At 35.4% G+C, this 19,404-nt stretch overlaps 1 protein-coding gene across 5 annotated transcripts in view; it reads right to left on the bottom strand.

Annotated features, from left to right (window-relative positions):
* Positions 1-19,404, bottom strand: part of UHRF2 (ubiquitin like with PHD and ring finger domains 2) — an 83,029-nt gene that overhangs the window by 4,123 nt on the left and 59,502 nt on the right. For 2 of the 5 annotated variants that reach the window (XM_068177567.1, XM_068177566.1), the window contains exons 7-13: positions 17,620-17,743; positions 17,109-17,216; positions 13,169-13,273; positions 5,335-5,474; positions 3,182-3,344; positions 2,493-2,630; positions 1,575-1,698 (exon numbers count right to left, since the gene is read on the bottom strand). In XM_068177567.1, coding sequence (XP_068033668.1) covers positions 1,575-1,698; positions 2,493-2,630; positions 3,182-3,344; positions 5,335-5,474; positions 13,169-13,273; positions 17,109-17,216; positions 17,620-17,743 — 902 coding nt within the window. The remainder of the gene's footprint in view (positions 1-1,574; positions 1,699-2,492; positions 2,631-3,181; positions 3,345-5,334; positions 5,475-13,168; positions 13,274-17,108; positions 17,217-17,619; positions 17,744-19,404) is intronic. The other 3 variants (XM_068177569.1, XM_068177568.1, XM_068177570.1) reach the window with 2 other exon arrangements.

Consider the following 19,404-nt stretch of genomic DNA (forward strand, 5'->3'; position numbering starts at 1 on the left):
AAGTTTGTTAACAGTAACTAAAAGAAAGAATAATAAGAATTAGAATAAAACCTTTAGAACACTTCTCCTCTCCCTACAACTTTTTTTTCTTACTCACAATGTACAGAAATAATTCAGTCAGTTTATTACTTCTATAATAGTCTTTTTTGTTTACTTAGGGAGAGAAGGTCTTCTTGTTAATTTATGGAGACTTCTTTATAAGAAAACTGTTGTATTGTGGCTTTTAGCTTTTATGAATAGCAGTTGCCTGGAAAATCTGTAATTGTGAAGTCCCTCCCATTTTTACAGCTTTTCCCAAAACTGCGTTTATGGGCCATGTTAATTTATGGGGAATAATTTTAAAGATGAGCTGTTTAAGAGCAAAGGTTTTCTTTATCTATCTTTAAAATTATCTTAATTTCTGGGAACAGAGGTCTTCTTCTCTCCCTGGGAAAAGAGGGTCGTTATCACTCTTTTTGTTCATACTTCTCATAGGACTACAGCTATTTCAACATCTGCTTACTTTAGCATGGAGGCTTTTCTTAGATATCTACAATTTGAACGATTCATCTTCTCATATGTTTTAATGGATTATAAGGAAAAAAGGGTCTGATGTATCAATTATATCTTTTTCATAGCCTTATAAGAGCATTTTAGCCTAGGATTGAGGCATCTCTTTAAATCCCTCCCATCTGGGACTTCTTTTTACTGACTTTCATGTTTCATGTTGTTTTCTCTGTATCTTCCTTTTTTTTCAGTCGAGAAAGAAAATTTATTTTTGCAGGTTTTATTTGTGTACTAAAACCGGTTAGTATCTTGCCCAGGGCCTGCAGATGTTTATGTGATTTCTGCTGGGCGGTGGTGGAGGGGTTTGTGCTAGAGGATTTCTTCGGCGGCCGTACTTGGGCGGGGAGCAGCTAGGATTTCAGCAGCCAGGCTAGAGCTCAGCAAGCAGCACGCCGGGGGGCCGATGGCTTCCACTTGCCCGCCTGGTGGTTGTGGACGAACTTTAACGGCGGTAGAATCTGGGCCGAGCCGGCCCGGCCCGGAGCCGCTCCCGGGGCCCGGCGGACCCCGGCTCGGCCCGGGCTGGCGGCGGGGGCGGGCTTTAGTCAGCAGCCGCAGCCGCGGCCGGCCCGGCCTCGGCCCCGCGGCCTCCCCTCCCCGTGCTTGGCGGCTGATGGGGCCGGGGCTCCCCCAGAAGCGGCCCGGCCCTGCCCTGCGGTAGGGGCCGCCCGGCCCGGCCCAGACAGGGGCCGGGACAGCTGTGTTTACTTGTTTGGCGGCCGGAAGGGAAAGAGACCCTCCTGGGCTTTTTCGTCTTGTTACAGCCTGTGTCGTCATAGAGGCGTGTACAGTTTTCTTCGTGGTTCAACAGATGGTTAATTTTCAAAGCTAATTTCTGATTGGTCTTTTTTGTCAGACACGGAGGAAACTGCTAGCAGCTTCTCTTAGAAAGTCGGTTCCGTTAGTGCCTCCAATATAAAACCACCACAAACAGCTTCACACTTCCACAAAGATTTCATGGCTTAGTTCATAGCAATTGTAACATGACAGACTTTGCTGACGAATGCTAAAAAGTAAAAAAGAAATACCATCATCAATTGTCCTTTTCTGGTTTCCATTACTTTGGCTGGTTGGCTCCTGTTTCACAGTTTGCTTTTTAACCTTATCTTTCTTCTCCTTACTAGCCATGGCTTCCAAATAACCTTCTGGATACTAAAATTAAAAAGCACAGATTTAAAACAAGAATCACTGGCATACAGGAATAACCAAATACCAAAAGGAATAACTTCTAAAATACTTTAGATCCTATGCCTACATAGTAAAATAATTATAAAATAATTTAAAAATCCTATATGATAGAGAAAGCATTTAAATTAGTACCTATCATTAAGAAAGCACAGTCAAGTCAAAGAACCTAACCTATACTCAGCTGTATTAAACTGGCTGTTATATTTGTGTGTTTACAAACTATATAAATTGGGGAGATGATGGTATGCTGTAAAATGCATTGTACCACTGCATTGCCAAGAATAGATATGAAATTTCTCTCCCTCTTTCCATCTTTCATGGATTCTGCAATGCCAAAATTTCCATGGACCAGCCTATATCTGTGCCTAAAATACACTATTTAAACAAACTACTCAATCACATGAGGAGAAAAATACATTAAAATGCACTGTTTTTTCAGTTTCTCAGACAGACTATAGTCACCTGTAGAAAAATTTGTTTCAGCCTAAGAATAACAAAACTGGACACAAATTCTGATTTTCCAATCCATATAGACAAACCAATTTACTGCTAGGGCAGAAAGCTTTATTTGCAGTTCCATCTGCTGTGTCACTATTACAGGATCCTTTCAATTTGCTTATAATATGTACTGGTTTTTAGTATCAAAAGCTGCCACAGTGAAGTACAAGGAAAAAAGGGAGCTTTAATTTAACTGATTTCTTTCTCAGGATTTTGTTTACTAGAACTAAGAATAAAACTGTCTGAGTCCTGATGCCAACCTGTACGCTTAGACCAAGCTTTTTTGACCGCTCCATTCCTTCTGAAGTCCAAGGTGCAGGCTCAACATCATCTCTCCTCAGAAGATAACGCCAAACTAAAAATCCACATTTTCCAATTTCTGGCCAGTATTTCACCACCTAAAGAACAATACAAAACTACTGCCATTATTTTATCACAAATCACACACATGCACATCGTCATACTTTAATTGTTCAAGAAGAAATGACAAGACTGATTTATACATTATTATTATATACAGAATATAATAATAATCTTCCCTTAGCTGTGAAATTTTTGTATTTTTTATAAATACAGTGGTCTTAAAAGGCACACTCCTTTGTTTCAGAAACTAAGAAGTCTTTAAACAAATAAAAGGCTAGGATACAGCTGGAAGGATTGAAGAAATAATGAAATAATCTGATTTCAGGGATGAATTGAACTCAATAAGCACACGCAAAGCAACTTACATATTCAATCTTATATATGCTATTACAGATTATATTCTATTATCACTGCTCTGAATAATTTCATTTTGGTTCAGTTTGCAGAACAAACTACAGCTAAAAAGCTCTAGTAAAGAAAAAAGGAACTATTTATTTCAAGTAATAATGAAGAATTTGCAGACTAACACATATGAGGCTTTTAAAAACCGATTAAGAGAAATTTTATGTTGTAGAGATCAGAATACCTTGTAAATGCCGTCATATCTGTTGCCTTCCTCTGGGGCATATTTGCTGATCCGCCGACCTTTTGAACTGCGCACTACTCTAACTGGTTTACCAGCTCTCCAATTCTTTGACTCTGCTCCATTTTTATCATCCAGTGGGGCATCACAGTTAAGGGCCAATGCCCTAGAAAGACATTTAAATTCTTCATAAGCTAGATCGCTTCACCCAGCAGAGTTTTGAGAGTTAACATAATTAAGTGATATGTGTTTCCCTTGTCTAATTTTGTTTTATCAAGCATCATAGATCTTTTAGTATGTTTTTTAGCATAATTGATGGAAAAATGAGATCCACACTAAAATGCATGGTAAGAAAAAAAGATGGGAACACTAAATATGTTGTCTAGGTTCCAGATAAAAACTCATGTGAAATTGCTAGAAAACAAACCAATCCTTTTAGACTTAATAGTCTTCATTTTTAAAATTAATCCCTTCTTAAATAGAATTGACGGAATTAAAATTATAATAAAAGGTAAACTTTCTGTGCTGCTATCTCCCATCAAGAGACTTTAAGGCTTTTAAACTGTGTACATAAAAGTAATGAATAGAGATTATAGTGAAAAAAGTACATAATAACCATTCAAAAAACTCTAAATACCATACCTCTCTCACATGATACATAAAATAATTCAGAGAAGAACTAAGAATCATTGTAGCTAATTAAAGCTTTAATTAGCTTTTACTAAAAGCTTTAATTTACCCATAGAGACCCTCTTCTAGAAACGTAGAGCACGGGAGTATGACCAAGCTGCTATAAGAAACAGTATTTCTACTACCACAGCCTGACTTGAAGGGAATGAAAGCCCTCCTGAATCTGCCACAACACAAATGATGGATCTCAAAACAGAAGAAATAATATGGGATATAAACAGACATGGTACAAGTTTAGAACCCACACTGTAGAGAACAGTAAGAGGCACACTATGCCAACATTAAAAATTTTTCCAATATAAAAAGAAAACTTGTAAAACTATCTGGACAAGCAAAACCAATACAGATTCAACTACACAGAATCATCATAATCTTCTGTATCAAAGTGCTTGAAAAGTTGTATCAAGCTCAGTAAATGAGAGCAGCACATTGTTACTCCATGTGCACTACTGCCTTCACAGCTAAGTAGTTTTGCCTGTGGATTTCTCATTTCCAAAGAGAGAAATGCTGACATTAAGGGGTCCAGCTTTAATTCTGTATCCAAAAACAACTTCATTCTATTCAGTAAATATGCTTGTAAAGCTATTGCTTAAACCTACTTCCATTTTTCTTCCCTCCTTGATCTTGTTCATTTTTACATCACATGCCCCATCCCCCTCCCTTTCACAGCAGCCAAGTTAGGCTTTTCCTCTTTTTCCTCTAGACAGCTTGAAAAAAATCCCTCTCCAGCCTGAGAGTAGCAGAACACATCTAAATGCAGACCTGGCAAATGAAAGTTCTCAATGACTCTCAGCATCTCACCAGTGTTCAGAGGTCATTTCTGTAACAGATTATGCTCTTAGAAACAGAAAAGGATGGAATACTCTTTGTTCAGGCCAGCTTTTGGAGGATGGAAAAACACTTCAGGCAGATGTCTAATTCTTCCTCTGGATATATGTTCTCTTTCAAGTAGTACCTGTTTTGATAAAGCTACACCCTAATTCCTTGCTTTTCATAGAAAAATATGATGAAAGAAAGGACTAACAAAATAGAAAATATTTCTTTTATCATGGGAAAAGGAACTTGCTTTCTTCCTCCTTAAAATCTATAACTGATTTACCCATGAGAGAAGAAACTTAAAAAAAGAAACATCCAGAATTAGAAAACTTCTGCTGAAGAGTTTTGACAAATTTCTTGTTTAATTAAAACAGAGTCCTCTCAGTGTGACTGCAGAACAATTTCAACCAGAGGCATGACCGCAAGCTGCAGCAACAACACAACAATGTATTCCACTGAGGTGAGTGTTCCTTTAAAGCAACAAATCATAATGCTTGATAAAACACCTCTTAGAAGCAACAGGCATTGCTGTTTATGAACACAGCATGTACAGAAGAGAAAAAATACAGCAAAATGTTAGTTTTAAATTAATGCGCTACAACCCAACTCTTTGTATTGGAATACCTTTAAATTTTATTTTCAAAGCTTACCTATTCATGTGTGTTAATGTCTGATCAAATGAATGTTCTCCAATTCTTTTATTGCCAGAAAGATCTCTACCTCCACTCCCAGTGTACGTGAACTCATCTCCTCGATCCTGTGCAAGAAGATTATCCTTTGGTTTAACGCGCTAAAGAGAAGTAACTCAATTAAAAGGAAAAAAAAAAAAAAAAAAAGGCAACTTCATTTGTTCTATTTACTCAGAGAAAAACTGTAATCCAGGGCACAAAAGACATGTTTTCAATTTCATTATCGCCATCCTACAGCAGCTGCACCAGCACAGAACTACTGGTCTAGATGTAACCTCTTCACCAAAAAATTCTGACTTAAAAAATGCCTGCATTAAAAAATGCTACTTTGGCATTTTTATAAAGCTATTTTGAGAAAAAAAAATCTGAGGAACATATTCTAGCAAGCAGCTTGCTTTTGAGCTTTCATTATGTTTACAAGAGTATAATGTTTGTAAAATACAGAATAATTACCTTGGATGGATCATGTCAGTAACTTCAGCTTGTACAAGGAGCTCAGTACTCGTAAGTACATAGAGTGCTGCCTTATGTACAAAGCAGGTGCTTTATTGAAATAGCTATCCCAGCTCTTCTGACTCAGTAAGAGTTTAAAATAACTTAGATTCATATTTTGTAAGCTAAAATAATTCTATACTATAGTTCCAATGTAGAATTTTCATGAAATTGAAAGAAGGTTAATAAAATCTTTTACCATGAGCTGTGAAAACTGTCAAATTCTAAATACTCTCAAGAAAAGCCTGTAATTCTATTTTCTGTACAAAGTTTGTCACAGAATTTCACATTACTCCTGGGAAATTAATGTATTTCCAGAAATACACAAATATACGGGCTACATATAGAGTTAATAAGTTATTTCTTTGGAGATGTATATTTGGTATTAAGCATGTTGCAATTTAATACAAAAATAATGTTTAAATGAATTTTTATAGCAAAATTCTGAACATCTATGCAGTAATAAAATACAGTCAATTTCTTACCACTATTAAAAGTCTGACATTATTTAGGATCCAGTGCAAGACTGTTACATATATTTCATGACTGATAACAGCAGAAAAAGAGAAGGTTAGAAAGAGAAACACTGGTTGAACAAGGCCATAGATATATTATAGAAATTAGATTCATTTTATTTTGTGTCGGGAAAACCTAGCAGAAATTCAGCTGTAGTTATCTATGCATAATAAAATACAAGTGCTATGAAGTTAAAAAGTATACTCAAAAACTAGCAAAGACATGTATAAATTCTGGTATATGCTTTCTTAAAACAGGCTGCTTAGTCTACTAAATAAATCTCTAAAAACCAGCAGAAACAGAATGTAGTTGTATTAAGGCCAGTATATGAAACAACTTTAAAAGCCCAACCAGACAAGAACCATTTACTAAGAAAGGATGTAAAATAAATTGTATAAAATAAGATATCATAAGATTGGAATTAATCACAGAGTATGTTTGATTTTTCTGTGATTGTCAAGGCAAACACAATCAACAGATCACACAAGGATGATCCTGATAATAATAAAAACAAGGATGGATTTGCTTAATATATCACAATCATTCAAGCAAATTGCATTTTGACAATGAATAAGAAGCCTGTGACAAGTTCAGAAAAATGGGAAAACATATCTTGGAATGTCACGAATCCAGCATGGCCTAGGTTTTGTAACAACAAAAGACACATGAACATCTTCATGATGTGGCAGGGTGGGGAGGACTGTTAAGGCAGTTTTTGATATACCAGCAGAACTAAACTGTAACCAGAAGGTGATTTCTTTTCCTTCTTCTTAAAACATAAATTTGAGATAAACACTGATAAAACATATATATAAGAATGTGAAAAAATGTATGAAAGACAGAAACACTTCCTATGAAAGCAAGATGGGGGAAATTATTTATAAGACAGGACAGGTTCTCGACAAACTTTTGTTCATATACTACCAGGTTGCTGATAAATCTTCATGAGAAGAAAGTATGGAATAGACTTATTTTTTGGCATAACAGAAGAACATAAATCAAGGACAAATTGCTATATAGTTAAGCCAAAAAAACTTCAAGAGACAATGCAGAAATGTAACAGTATTCTTACTTGCACACTTCTAGGGAAAATGGGTTAAATGTAAATGGCCTAAACCCAACAAACTTCCATCATCTTCAAACAAGAACAAGTGGTTCTCTGGTGGTAATCTAACCACCAGGTAGTGAAACTGAAAACATTGTGCTTGAAGAGATACTATGGATAGAAGGTCTGTGCATTCATGCGCACCATATCCCACACTTCATGGGTTACATTTGCTTGTCCTTAATTATCAAAGTGCTCTGTGCATAAACAAACAACTGGAAATCCCGAGGAAGGAAAATGGAGGTTAAAAGGAACAAATACGTAGCATAAATGTTACAGGTCAAGTTACAAGGATCTTTCAACATCCTCCAATGTAAGGAAGACTCACCGCTGCTTTATTTTCTCTGCTTTATTTTCTAGACAAACTATACTCCTTTTTTTCCGTATCAGATATATTAGGGAAAAAACAAGAAAAGGATTTCAGGGAACAAAGACAGTTTCTAGAATTGAAGGAAAACGTCAGAGACTATTGATCTGGGCTGGATTAAAAGAAATTGGAGGACATTTGAACCTCTGATATAATAGCAACTATCAAACAGGAGAGGAAGAAAGCTCAGAAGAACTCATAAATGCCTGTAGAGAAGGAAAATCAAAAAATAGCAAAAATAAGAGATGCACAGACCCAGTGTCTAAAGCGTCAAATAAATGTGGATATGAATGTGCCTATGACAAGCAGGAGCAAAACAGGGACACTGGTACTCCAGCGACATACTGGGACACCTACAGTACCTACTTTCATTGAACTTACGGTGTTTTACTTTTAAAGTGAAGTATAACAGGAATATTGACAGCTTATTATTTGGGACTATTAGAGAGTCAAAACAATTTCTCAACAGCTTTGAATTTTATGTATCGATAATACAGGATCTCCCAATCACCTACAATAACTTTTAAATGAGAGCCACTAAGAGATTGGTAAAGCTATTTTTTCTGAAGATGATCAGAATGCAGAACTGAAAACAATGGTTCAACAGTTAAAGAAAACATATAGCAAAAGGAGTTATTGATGTCTGTATGTTCTTCTTGAACAAACAAAACAGCTGAAAACCCATGAAAACAGTCTTATCTTTTCCCTTCCCTTCTTCCTACATTCTCCCCATTTTCTTACCTTAAAATACTTCTGCTTTCCACAGTTTAATTCCACTTCCTTGCACCAAAACTCTTTCAACAGCTAGTAAGTACTTTGTTACTCTGTCTTCTCTTAATACTTTCTGTATGTCCCTTTTTCTTATGTTGTGTCCATAAAGTTATTTCTTAACTGCCCTGTTTGTAAAGTTTGATCACATTATAAAGCAAATGAACTTCAGCCACAGTAGCACTGACCCAACATCTCATACTGAGGCACATGAGTGGAAGACAAGCCTGGAGCTCTAGTACTACAGGCCAGTCAGCCTCAGACAGCCAGTACAAGCAGTCAGTTTGTTGTATTAAATCATACTCCACTCTTCAATGTTGTTATATAATCAGTTGTAAGTCTAACAGAGAAATAATGCAGAATGAAGAAAGTAAGATTTTGAATTCCATTGAATCATTTAACCACATTATTTCTATGGATTACTTTTATGCACCAGCTGACAGGGACATTAGCTACTTCAAGTTACTAGAATATCAACTATCTCAAGAGAGCTCTCAATTATTTTCTCTCTCCATTAACATCTCTGTTTTATGCTCAGACTTCAATGTTTGGTTCCAACAGATAATGCAAAAGTTGTATTTATCAGTAATAGGCTATTACAAACACAATCAGATTTTCTAGATGAGTTCCAACCTTCAGTTTGAACAACAAAAAATGTTTATTGGCTTTCTTGATACAAGAAATCCCCAAATATCATCAAATAATCAATCCCTCATTAGTTTGACCTCAGTAAAATGTAATGAATAAAAGGTAAGTTTGATTATATGATAAAGTAAAATAAAAGAGCACTAAGCCTTTTTAAATGAAGTTTTTTAATCCAAGTCAATTATTAACTATCAAGCAATTACAATTGAAAGAATTTTCTTTCCCCAGTAGTAAGGATATCTGAAACTGAATCATGTCATCATTCATCTCCATTAAACTCTATATCCATAAAGTGCTGACAGAATTGGCATATCTGCCCATTGTGTGATTTATTTTTTATAATTTCATGGTTTAACGCTGCAGTAAAAGGTGCCAATTGAAAAGGAAGGGCTAAAGTACAAATTTCATTTGTAAATCAATAAGAATTCCGTGCATTAAGTGCAGAGCCTGATTACATCATAATTGTTCTTGCTGAGTCTTCCCCACAAACACCCCTGACAGCAAGAACCTGGCAGTTTCACAGCACATTCCACCACAAAGAAAACATTTCACCATTTTAGTGTTCACTAATCCACATGTCTGAACAGTAAGAAAGCTTCAAAGCAGGAAACAGCAGAAGGTGGCTAACTGGTGACTGAAGTAGGGCAACATTTTAAAATATTAAAATCCTAGTTAACTACCGTTTGTGAATTACTTTCTGAGGTTTTTCTTAGTCCTTTCCATGCAGTGTCCAAAAATGGTGGATTACTAGGCTTTTAAACTGAACATTAATATATAAATAACTCAGGCTACCCAGTGTGAATTCATTATCTTTTGTTCCACTAAAAATCCATTCTGACTTGGCTATCAGCTGGAGATCCAAAATTAATTTGTTTTTTGAGGGAAAAAAATCCTGCAATCTGTATGACTAATTTAATTAGCCTACTATAATTCTACTTAAAGCAACACATTTAAAATCTAAAAGATATGCATTTCATATTAGATATTCATTTTATTAAGTGGTTTGTGAATGCTACATTCCAGGCAGTGAATGGTATAAAATATCAACAAACCTACACAATGAGTTTATTGCCTGGGGTCCCTTTTGAGTCATTACAGTCATTATCTTTTGTAGTCTCAGAATCTTTTACAAGATGCGAATGCTCACACCAGGTATTATTCTCCAAGAGATTCTTAATCTCAGTTCAGAGATTTCCCATATGATCCTATGCAAAACAACACTTAGAGAAGAAACAATTTTTGTTTAGATTAAACTAGAGCATACTACACAATTAATTTACCATCTTTATGACACTACCTCAACCCAGCAGAAACACGAATCTTGAGACTTTTGACAATAAACAGCAGTTTCAAATTGATACATAAAAACAATGACACAAATTAAGAGGGCAAGTTTTCAACATAAAAATTAAACTTTTTCAGCTGCTTGATCTGATGAACAGACAAATCAGAATACGTTGACCATGAACACTGTGATTGCACAATCAGTGCTAATGTCCAGTATCTAGTGTGTAAATATTAATCTGTTCTGAAATAATTCTTAGAGTATAAATTACTGAAATATTTCTCAATTTCTTCAGGTAATGCTCCTATTATGGTTACTATCAAAGCAATACTATCAAAGAGATCAGCAACACTAACATATTCAAAATAAAAGCTAACTATAGGTAGGCCATGCAACTTGCCACTAGAATTCAAAGTTACCCATTTTCAGGAGAGAGATTAATGTGCAAATATTTTTGTGCACATAAATAGAAATGAGGATAAAGTGTCATGTACAAAACAATTTCACTCAATGCTCATTTTATAAGCTATGACTGTACCTGTTCTCAATCTTGAGGGTAGATCTGACAGAACTGATAAAACTTGTTATTAATGAGCACTCCAATACATCCAGAACATTCAAACTTCAGTAAAACTGGAGTAAATTCTGGGTTGCTAGGATTATAAGTTTCTACAGGCATGGCATAAAAATGTCATGATCTGAAAGCTAGACGATTAACTCAGTCTCCTGCAATGTATATTTGTAATAACTTTATCCCAGTGAGGCTTTGTTGATTTAAAGCAATAGGAAGCGCATTAAGATGGCACACAATGTCAGTGTGCCTAAATAGTACATAAAATTTATGAAAAGTATAATACTCCTCCAAAATGAATTTATTTCTCAATTTTATAAAATGATATGCTTACATACAAGCATCTTTGTTGCACCACTGAAATTCAATTAAGAGTCACCTCTCTGTTTTAGTACTCATATAATAAAATGAATAGATGTGAGCAGAGGTTTTTATTTGTATATTTTATTTCAAATAAATAAATCTCAAATTTCATATCTCAAATTAACTAGATATTATACTTAGGATATGTATAAGTACAGGACTCAATTTTTCTGTGCATGTTCTTACAGGAGTTTAATCTCAACCTTTTTCAAAAAAAACAGGGAAAACTGAAGTAATTGGAAGACAAACCTGGCACATGAAAGAAGAAAAACTAACCTCAATAATATAACTGGGACAAAAAACCCCTTGTATTATTAGTTTATAAAACAGAAAAAACCTAACATTCATATAAGTTTTTAGGGTATTTTCCGCAACATTTCTCTTCTACTATGCATTTTCAGAAGTATTTTTCAGGCTATGACAGTGCTTAGGTGTCTACAAAACCACACAGTCACAACATCACTTAGGTGAATTGCAAAGGCATGCAAAGGATCCAATTAAATTTACCAAATATTTTGAATTAAATAATTACCAGCTCAGAAATAAGAGGACATCAGTATCACCAAAAAGAATAAAAACAGGAGTCTGCAGCATCCCAGCATAGCAGATGCAACTACTGTGAAACAGTGTTCTTAGGGTCTGAGAGCCTGGGCTGGGATAGACACTAAGGACACCATATCCAAACACCAAGTACCTCCTCATGCCACTTGTTCAAATAGAGACACACATTCCTTCAGAGACAATATTCTGCAGCAGCAGCAGCTGGTAGATGCTGTTGGCAAAGAATATAGTACATTCTGATGCTATTTCATTCATAAGCTTTTTTTTTTCTTCAGTGCCCTTTTCCTTGTGGTTGACAGCTATGTGCGTTTTAAAAAACCAGGTTGCTTACTGCATTATCCTTCACCTGATCCATGATTCAGTATTCCACCTGATGGACTGGAACTGCAGGAAGGGATGTACCTTGTGCAAACATTATTTAATAGAAGAAAACTATAATCTCTTAAAAAATAAATGTTGTTGGACAGCACCACAAGATGAAAACTGAAAGCAGTTACTATTCTGTTTAGCAGCATAACTGCTTTAATTGCTTTACTTAGATGTTAACAACAAAGTAGAATTTTTTCCCAGCACCTTTAGGGATCATAGTACAAGAGTCTGAGAAAGAATCTGAGGAAGATTCTGAATCTTTCAGAAGTTCTGAAAGTGCTCTTTAGCAGGAGCCAAGAAACTTCAGAACTTCCTAGTATCAAGTAAGACATATCTTTTGTTATTGTTTCATTAAAATAAATCTATCACATAATTAGAAATACTGTTTGGAATGTAGTTAAATTGTGACAAAAGCAGAACATAAAACATATTATTTGCACACAATTGCACTATAAGATTTTATATTACACTCAATTTAGACTCCAAAAATATACTGAAATGTAACTACCCTAAACAATGTCTAATCCAGTGGTAACTCACATTTTGTTTTAATGTAGATCCGAGCATAAGCATTCTTTAAGATCTGGTAAGATTTTTCTCTCTGAAATACTATGAACTACTTAATTTTTTCCACATTCATATCTGCCTAAACATTAGTTTTAGATTAAACACCAAATACAACTCTATATTTACAGACATTGATACATTTGATGCATTAGAACAACAAGACCATTGCTCGCATGAATGACATACCACTTCATCTTCAAATCCCCCAGCTAGTACAAGTGAATAAGCTCCGTCATTACTGCGCCCATGGATTCCACCAACATGGGGCCTGTGAACACCTGCTTCGCTCACCTGGAAACAGAAAAAAGCCAGTTTATAGCAGTTTTTTTTTTTTTTAAGACCGAGTCACCTACAACCACTTTTAACAATCAATTTTCTGCTTAAAATATTGTACAGAGTTTTCTGTGTCAACAGTTAATGCAAGACTGCTATTAAAGGTGTGAATTCCACTGTTTCTTCAGGAAGGAAAGCTAAAAGTAAGAACACCCAGAAAACCAGCAGACAATATAGGACAGTGGTGACACTGGAAGATGTAATGGACTCTTTCCTCTTTGGGGAATATCTCCGAGATTTTTTCCATAAGCAGTACATAAGACTGTACTCACTGCTATACTCCACTTGCACAGTCATTTAGAACAATTCAAAGGAGAAGGAGATCTACCAGTTTGGTGGCATCTTACAATTTTTAACCTAGGAAGATACCAGTGTAAAGATCATTTTGTCAGGGACTTTTAAGGTAACACACTGTAAATGTAATCAGTGGAGAGGAATATTATCAGACTGCCCAAGGAAACAGAAGAAGCCATTGCAACACCACATAGATCATAGACTAGTTCTCCAACCAGGATAACTCTCTGGCATAATCTGGCAACATCATTAGAGTCTGCTGGAGCATCTCTCCCACAAAAATTTATTTAATAATGGTTTCAAACTACCGATTAGTAGAAAAGCCCTACAAACAACCTTTACAAATAAAATACGACTATATATAAAATTATGCATTTTCTCAGTATGATATGATAAAAATAGTATTGTTAGCATGAAGGCTTCCAGCATAAAACCAATTACATTACTTCTTTCTACCTTCATATTTTCTTCCAGACCTTGATTTTGCCTGTTTTTCTCATTCTGCTTCTTGCACTCCTGATGTCCTTTTACCAACCTACAGTTCTAAGCAACTTTCATGGGAGTCTATATTCTTCTGCTATAGTCTTGAGATTTCATAACACAATACATCAAAGATCCAGCTAGTCAAAAGTGCTCTTTAAATATCAAATTAGAGCTGTGCACATGAAAACCATGCAAGGACACAACAGTACTTCCTTGCACAATACTTCCTGGTTGCTGTTAATAATAATGTATTTTATTTTCCTGACCCTTCCATTCATGATAATTTAGTATTTGATTTATTTTTCTGATCACTATTAAAATGACATATTTTTCAAAATTAGCTATTAAAATATCTTTGCTAAATAAGAAGTATCAGTAGCCAGTTACAAATTACACACTTATAACTATTCCCAGCCCCATATTTGCTATCCACAACAACTTAGCACTCTCACTTAACTTTATCAGCTATTTGCCAATTTTTCCAGACCATTTATGAGTATGCTGAATAAAAAGGCCTCACTATTGAGTTCCTCTTTCCTGTTGCATCAAACATTCTTTAATTCATTCCTCCCTCCCTTCTTTTCATTTTCAGGTTCCATCAATTAAATTTAGGTTTCTGGTAGGTGATTCACCCCAAAGATGAACACTGATAAATAATTCATGCCAAAGATGCTCTTCAGATGCTGTCTCCAGAAGTAATGTTTAGTTAATTTCCTTCTAGGGAAAAGAGAGCTTGTGTCATTAAAAAACTATGCAAATCAGAAATAAAGAACTCTTTAAATTCTCATACAGTCTCTAAATTCTTATAGATTTGCTGAGACAATCTCATTCTGTCATAAAATACTTAGTTAATATAAAAAATAAAAGCGTAATTTAACTTTCTACATAGAAAGAATTTCAATTAAAAAAATATTAAAAGGTGTTTAATTTGTATCCAAAATAAATTAATTATGCATAAATGGTAATTGTCTTTTGATATTTAGTCCAGATATATATATATGCACACATATATACACATATATATAGTATACATACTATATAGATAAGAAATATTTTTAGATGGATTTTCTGATGAAAGCAGCACTCTGATTCTGTTGGTTTTTTCCTACCAGTACTAGAAATACTTGAGAAGTATTAGCTTTTGTCTTACCAACAGAATTCCTAACAAAGAGGTAATCAAGTAATTCCAATTACTATTGAAGCAGTGAAAATAAAAATTGATTTTGATACACTGAGTTTGCCCAAGTGATTTTAGAAAGCTCTCTTACTTATTAGACTTTACATAATCTGGCACCCAACAAAAAGAAAGCAAGTGATGAAAAGTTCATAAAACAAATCAGAAAGAGGTGCTTGATTTTTGGCTTGCCCCTTCTCAAGCAGTTTAAAACCCTCTGGTTTTATTCTTCTAAATATGACAGAAAACATTCAGTTGTAATCATTTATACATGCAAGAGACGACAAAGAACTAACTGATTTAGAAAACAAAGAATGAATTTTCATGACTAGAAACAACAATGAAAAAATGAAAGATAACCCAAAAATCATTTCAATTGTGTGGAAACCCAGGGCACAGGGAATATTTCTCTGTCTGCTCTGGGGTGTCCTGACCCCCAGGGGAGCACTGACTTTGACCCTCATTCATGGAGAAAACTTCCAAAGCCTCAAGGTAAACTAGAAACCACAAAAGTGTGAAATAGATTGTAGAGATTGTAAAGAGTAGTGTAGTATGTCACATGGGTGAAAAATTTAGGTTTTAGGATTTTTAGTATGCTATAGATGGGTTCAAGATGGAGGATATATGGTGTTGTCTTGAGTTCCCTCCTTCTTTCTTCTTCTTCTTCCTCTTTCTTGTTGGGTTTAGGTGGTATCTTGCAATTGGGTAGGAAAATCTGTATAGTGGGTCTTTAGGCGTCAGTTAGTGGGTTAGAAAGGAAAATAATTTAGGTGTCACTTCTTAACTGGGTAGCTTAGTTTTTGATTAGACTTAAAAGGCCTTGTGACAAGAAATTGTTAGACATTTTTGTGCTGTTTTTCCTGCACGCAGAGTCTGGTGCAGACAGAGTGCTGAAGTTTTGATAAGATAACAATAAACAGAAGCTGAAGACTGAAAAATTTCAATGCATCTCTCGTTCCTGACACAGAACTGCTCCAGAACTGCTCCAGGGAGTTGCCCAACTTGTGGCCTGCAAACTCACAAACTGGATCAGGCTGGAGCAAAAGGGAGGAAGTTTGTAGCTTGCCAGACAATACAAAACCAGAAACAAAATCGGCACTGGCACAAAATGCAGCTGTCTCATCCTCCCTGCTTTGTTTTTTTCTGCCTCGTTGAGTATTGGCACTGTGCTTACACAACCAAAATGTGAAATGCACTTGGAAAATTAGCCCCTAGTCTAATAATCCCAGATGGGATTATTTTTCTGCCAGTTTTTTGCCGATCTAGTTTACCACAGAGCCTAAAGAATATTTGAAACAGAAAATGAGACAGTTAAAAAAAACCACCAAAAGCTGAATATGCAGTGAATTTCAGTAGCACTACAGGCTTACAAAGGCTTAAGCTGTTCATCAGCCTAAAAGCAGATTTGGACATCCATTGCATATAACTAAAAACACCTACAGTCGATTCACAGTGATAACACAGAATGTTTTCAAAATCTGCAGTCTACTCCCCATTCATGGGATAATCAGTTCATGTGAAGAAAACTGTTCAGAAATTACTTAACTCTATTCACTAAATATCCAACTTAAAATTTTAACATGTGAAATACGATTATCAGAATTCCAACAGACTTTTTACTAAGTTGTATGTAAAAAGTTGTAGTAAAAGGTTTTGTGGTAAAATCAGTATAGTTCAACCTTCACTACTATCCGCATCACTTTCAATACTGGAATCATAATGTATTTGCGTCACTTAGTCCTGGTGAAAATGGCAATTGTCAATTGAAATTTATTTTACTGCCCAAACCAATAATTATTATTCCTACGTCCTTCAACTACAGCTAATACTGAAATAACATACCTGAACTCTGAATTTCCAGGTTGTCCCAACAGGAATACCAGGTATAGGCCCATAATGATTTGAAGGAACAATAGTGCATTCCTTAGTGCGACCAACACAGGCCATGCCCTAAAAATACATCAGACAAAAGTCATCAGACCAATGAATTGAAATATTGAAGAGTATTTGTAAATTCAGTGCAGAGATCATGAAATCTGTCTATTAAACAAAAAACATATTTCAAAATATGTTAACAATTGTTAAAAGGAATGTTAAATTAAGTAATATGTGGTTGTGGGTTTGGGAGGGGAGTTGGGGATTTTCTTTTTTTTTGTTGTTGTTATTACCTCTAGTCACCTTAATAATCCTTCCACTGCTTTAACTGCCAGTAGACAGCAGGTAGGATTAAACACTGTCTTCTTGTCTGTGCAACCCAGTACTGAATTTTGTGTAGTGCATATGTAAGCAGAATTATAGATGTAGCACATACATGAACAATCAGAATAACAGCTATTTCTAAAACACACTCTACCTTTCCCCAGTCTCTCTGGCTTTCAGTACTGGCAGATGGCATCTTTGCTTTCTTTTTACTCTGTTTGAGCTTTTCTCCAGCCTTTACAACTTCATTAGAATCATTTTTGCAGGAAGGACAATACCTAAAAAAAAGGTTTTAGTAAATTCTCAATTAACTTCATAATAATGGAAATACATTTTTGGTAGCCAAAATAGTGTCTATTTGTTTATTTTGACTGAATGTTTCAAGCTAGCAAGCATATACCAGTCTTAAGCAGCTGAAGCCTACAGCTTAAAAAATGAACTCAACATGAACAAATACTATCAACTTTTTTAAAAAAGGGCTTTTCAGTATCTTTAAAGGTAGAGTGCTAGTCGCAAAACATATAACTGTTTTTTCTCACATGATATATGAGAGATGTCCATGTCTCCTGTATTGTCTCTTCATTTAGTCCTCCTTCACTTACATCATGAAAAGGAGAAGATAGCTGAGATTAAAGTATGCTGCTAACCAGTACTCATGGTCTGTTTCTGTGCCCTGCCCAGTCTATCCTTATTTTTTGCTGGTTGTGCAACAAATTTCACTGCAGATTACTGAATGTCAAACAGAGCCAAGGTATGACATAATGTATATAGAAACACACAAACACACACTCACTCACTCCACAGCACTGAAGCCATTTGGAACATAATGCTGGGGCTCACTCACACTAACACAAATTCATTCTGGTAGGAAAGCAGAGATACTAGTATACACTGACCACAGCAGAGAGAGAAAAGGAGCACAGTGGTTGTTCTGCTGTTTCCAACAACATCCTTATCCCAGTCCAGGAGTAACAATACACAGGCATGTCCTTGTTTCTGGCTCCCATAGGCTGGATTTGGTTACCATACACCATTAGAAGAGGAAGCCTGATCTACATTAACATTGATAACCTCATTCAGGAAACAAAAACTACTACTACTACTACTATTACTACTGCTGCTGCTGCTGCTGCTGGTTTGGATTTAGTAAGTTTTTTATGTGGATATGAATAGAATAATTAATGATTAAGGTCCAGAGGAATAGATTTCACTATCTCAATAAAGGTGTTGGACCATGAAAACAACGAAGCCATGTAGATTAAAAAATAATAATGTAAGATGCTGAAGTTATGATACTATGACTTTGACAGGTATTACAGCTGTTTACAGAAAAAGCATGTAAGACCAATTAAACAAACAAATATGACATAATGAAAATTCACAAGGTGAATTAACAAGGTGAAGTCACATGGTGAATTCCATGTTTCTTGACAGGGTAACAATATTACCTTAATATCTTTTAAACTAAATCTTGTAGGGACTATTAAATACTGTTTCACATACAGAGTGACTTAATCTCCACAAGATTAACTTATCCTTTCCCAAACTGAAGACTTAACCCCTGAATAGAGTTCACCAGATTTTACACTCTAAAAATACAAAATGGAAATATTCCCAATTCTAAAGCAAACTGCTTCTAAATTAAGAATGAGACAACCATGACTCTTTGCTAGTATGCAGGAAGAAGGGAGGGCACAAACTTCTTTGGTAGGAGATGCTGCTCCGCCCAGTGCAAATGCACTTCTACATAATAACAAGCATTAAGACAGTACAGGGATGGTGACACTAAGCATCTCAAAACTAGCTCACATAAGCCAGACCCACAACTGTGACTTCATTCACAGATGCAGCTATCTACTTACCTATATAGACCTTAAGGCTCCTATTCTTCGTTATACAGTAAACAAAAACAAACTAAAAAGCTTGACAGGCATTTTCC

This window comes from Anomalospiza imberbis, chromosome Z, assembly GCF_031753505.1.
Source record: "Anomalospiza imberbis isolate Cuckoo-Finch-1a 21T00152 chromosome Z, ASM3175350v1, whole genome shotgun sequence".
Classification (NCBI taxonomy): Eukaryota; Metazoa; Chordata; class Aves; order Passeriformes; family Viduidae; genus Anomalospiza; species Anomalospiza imberbis.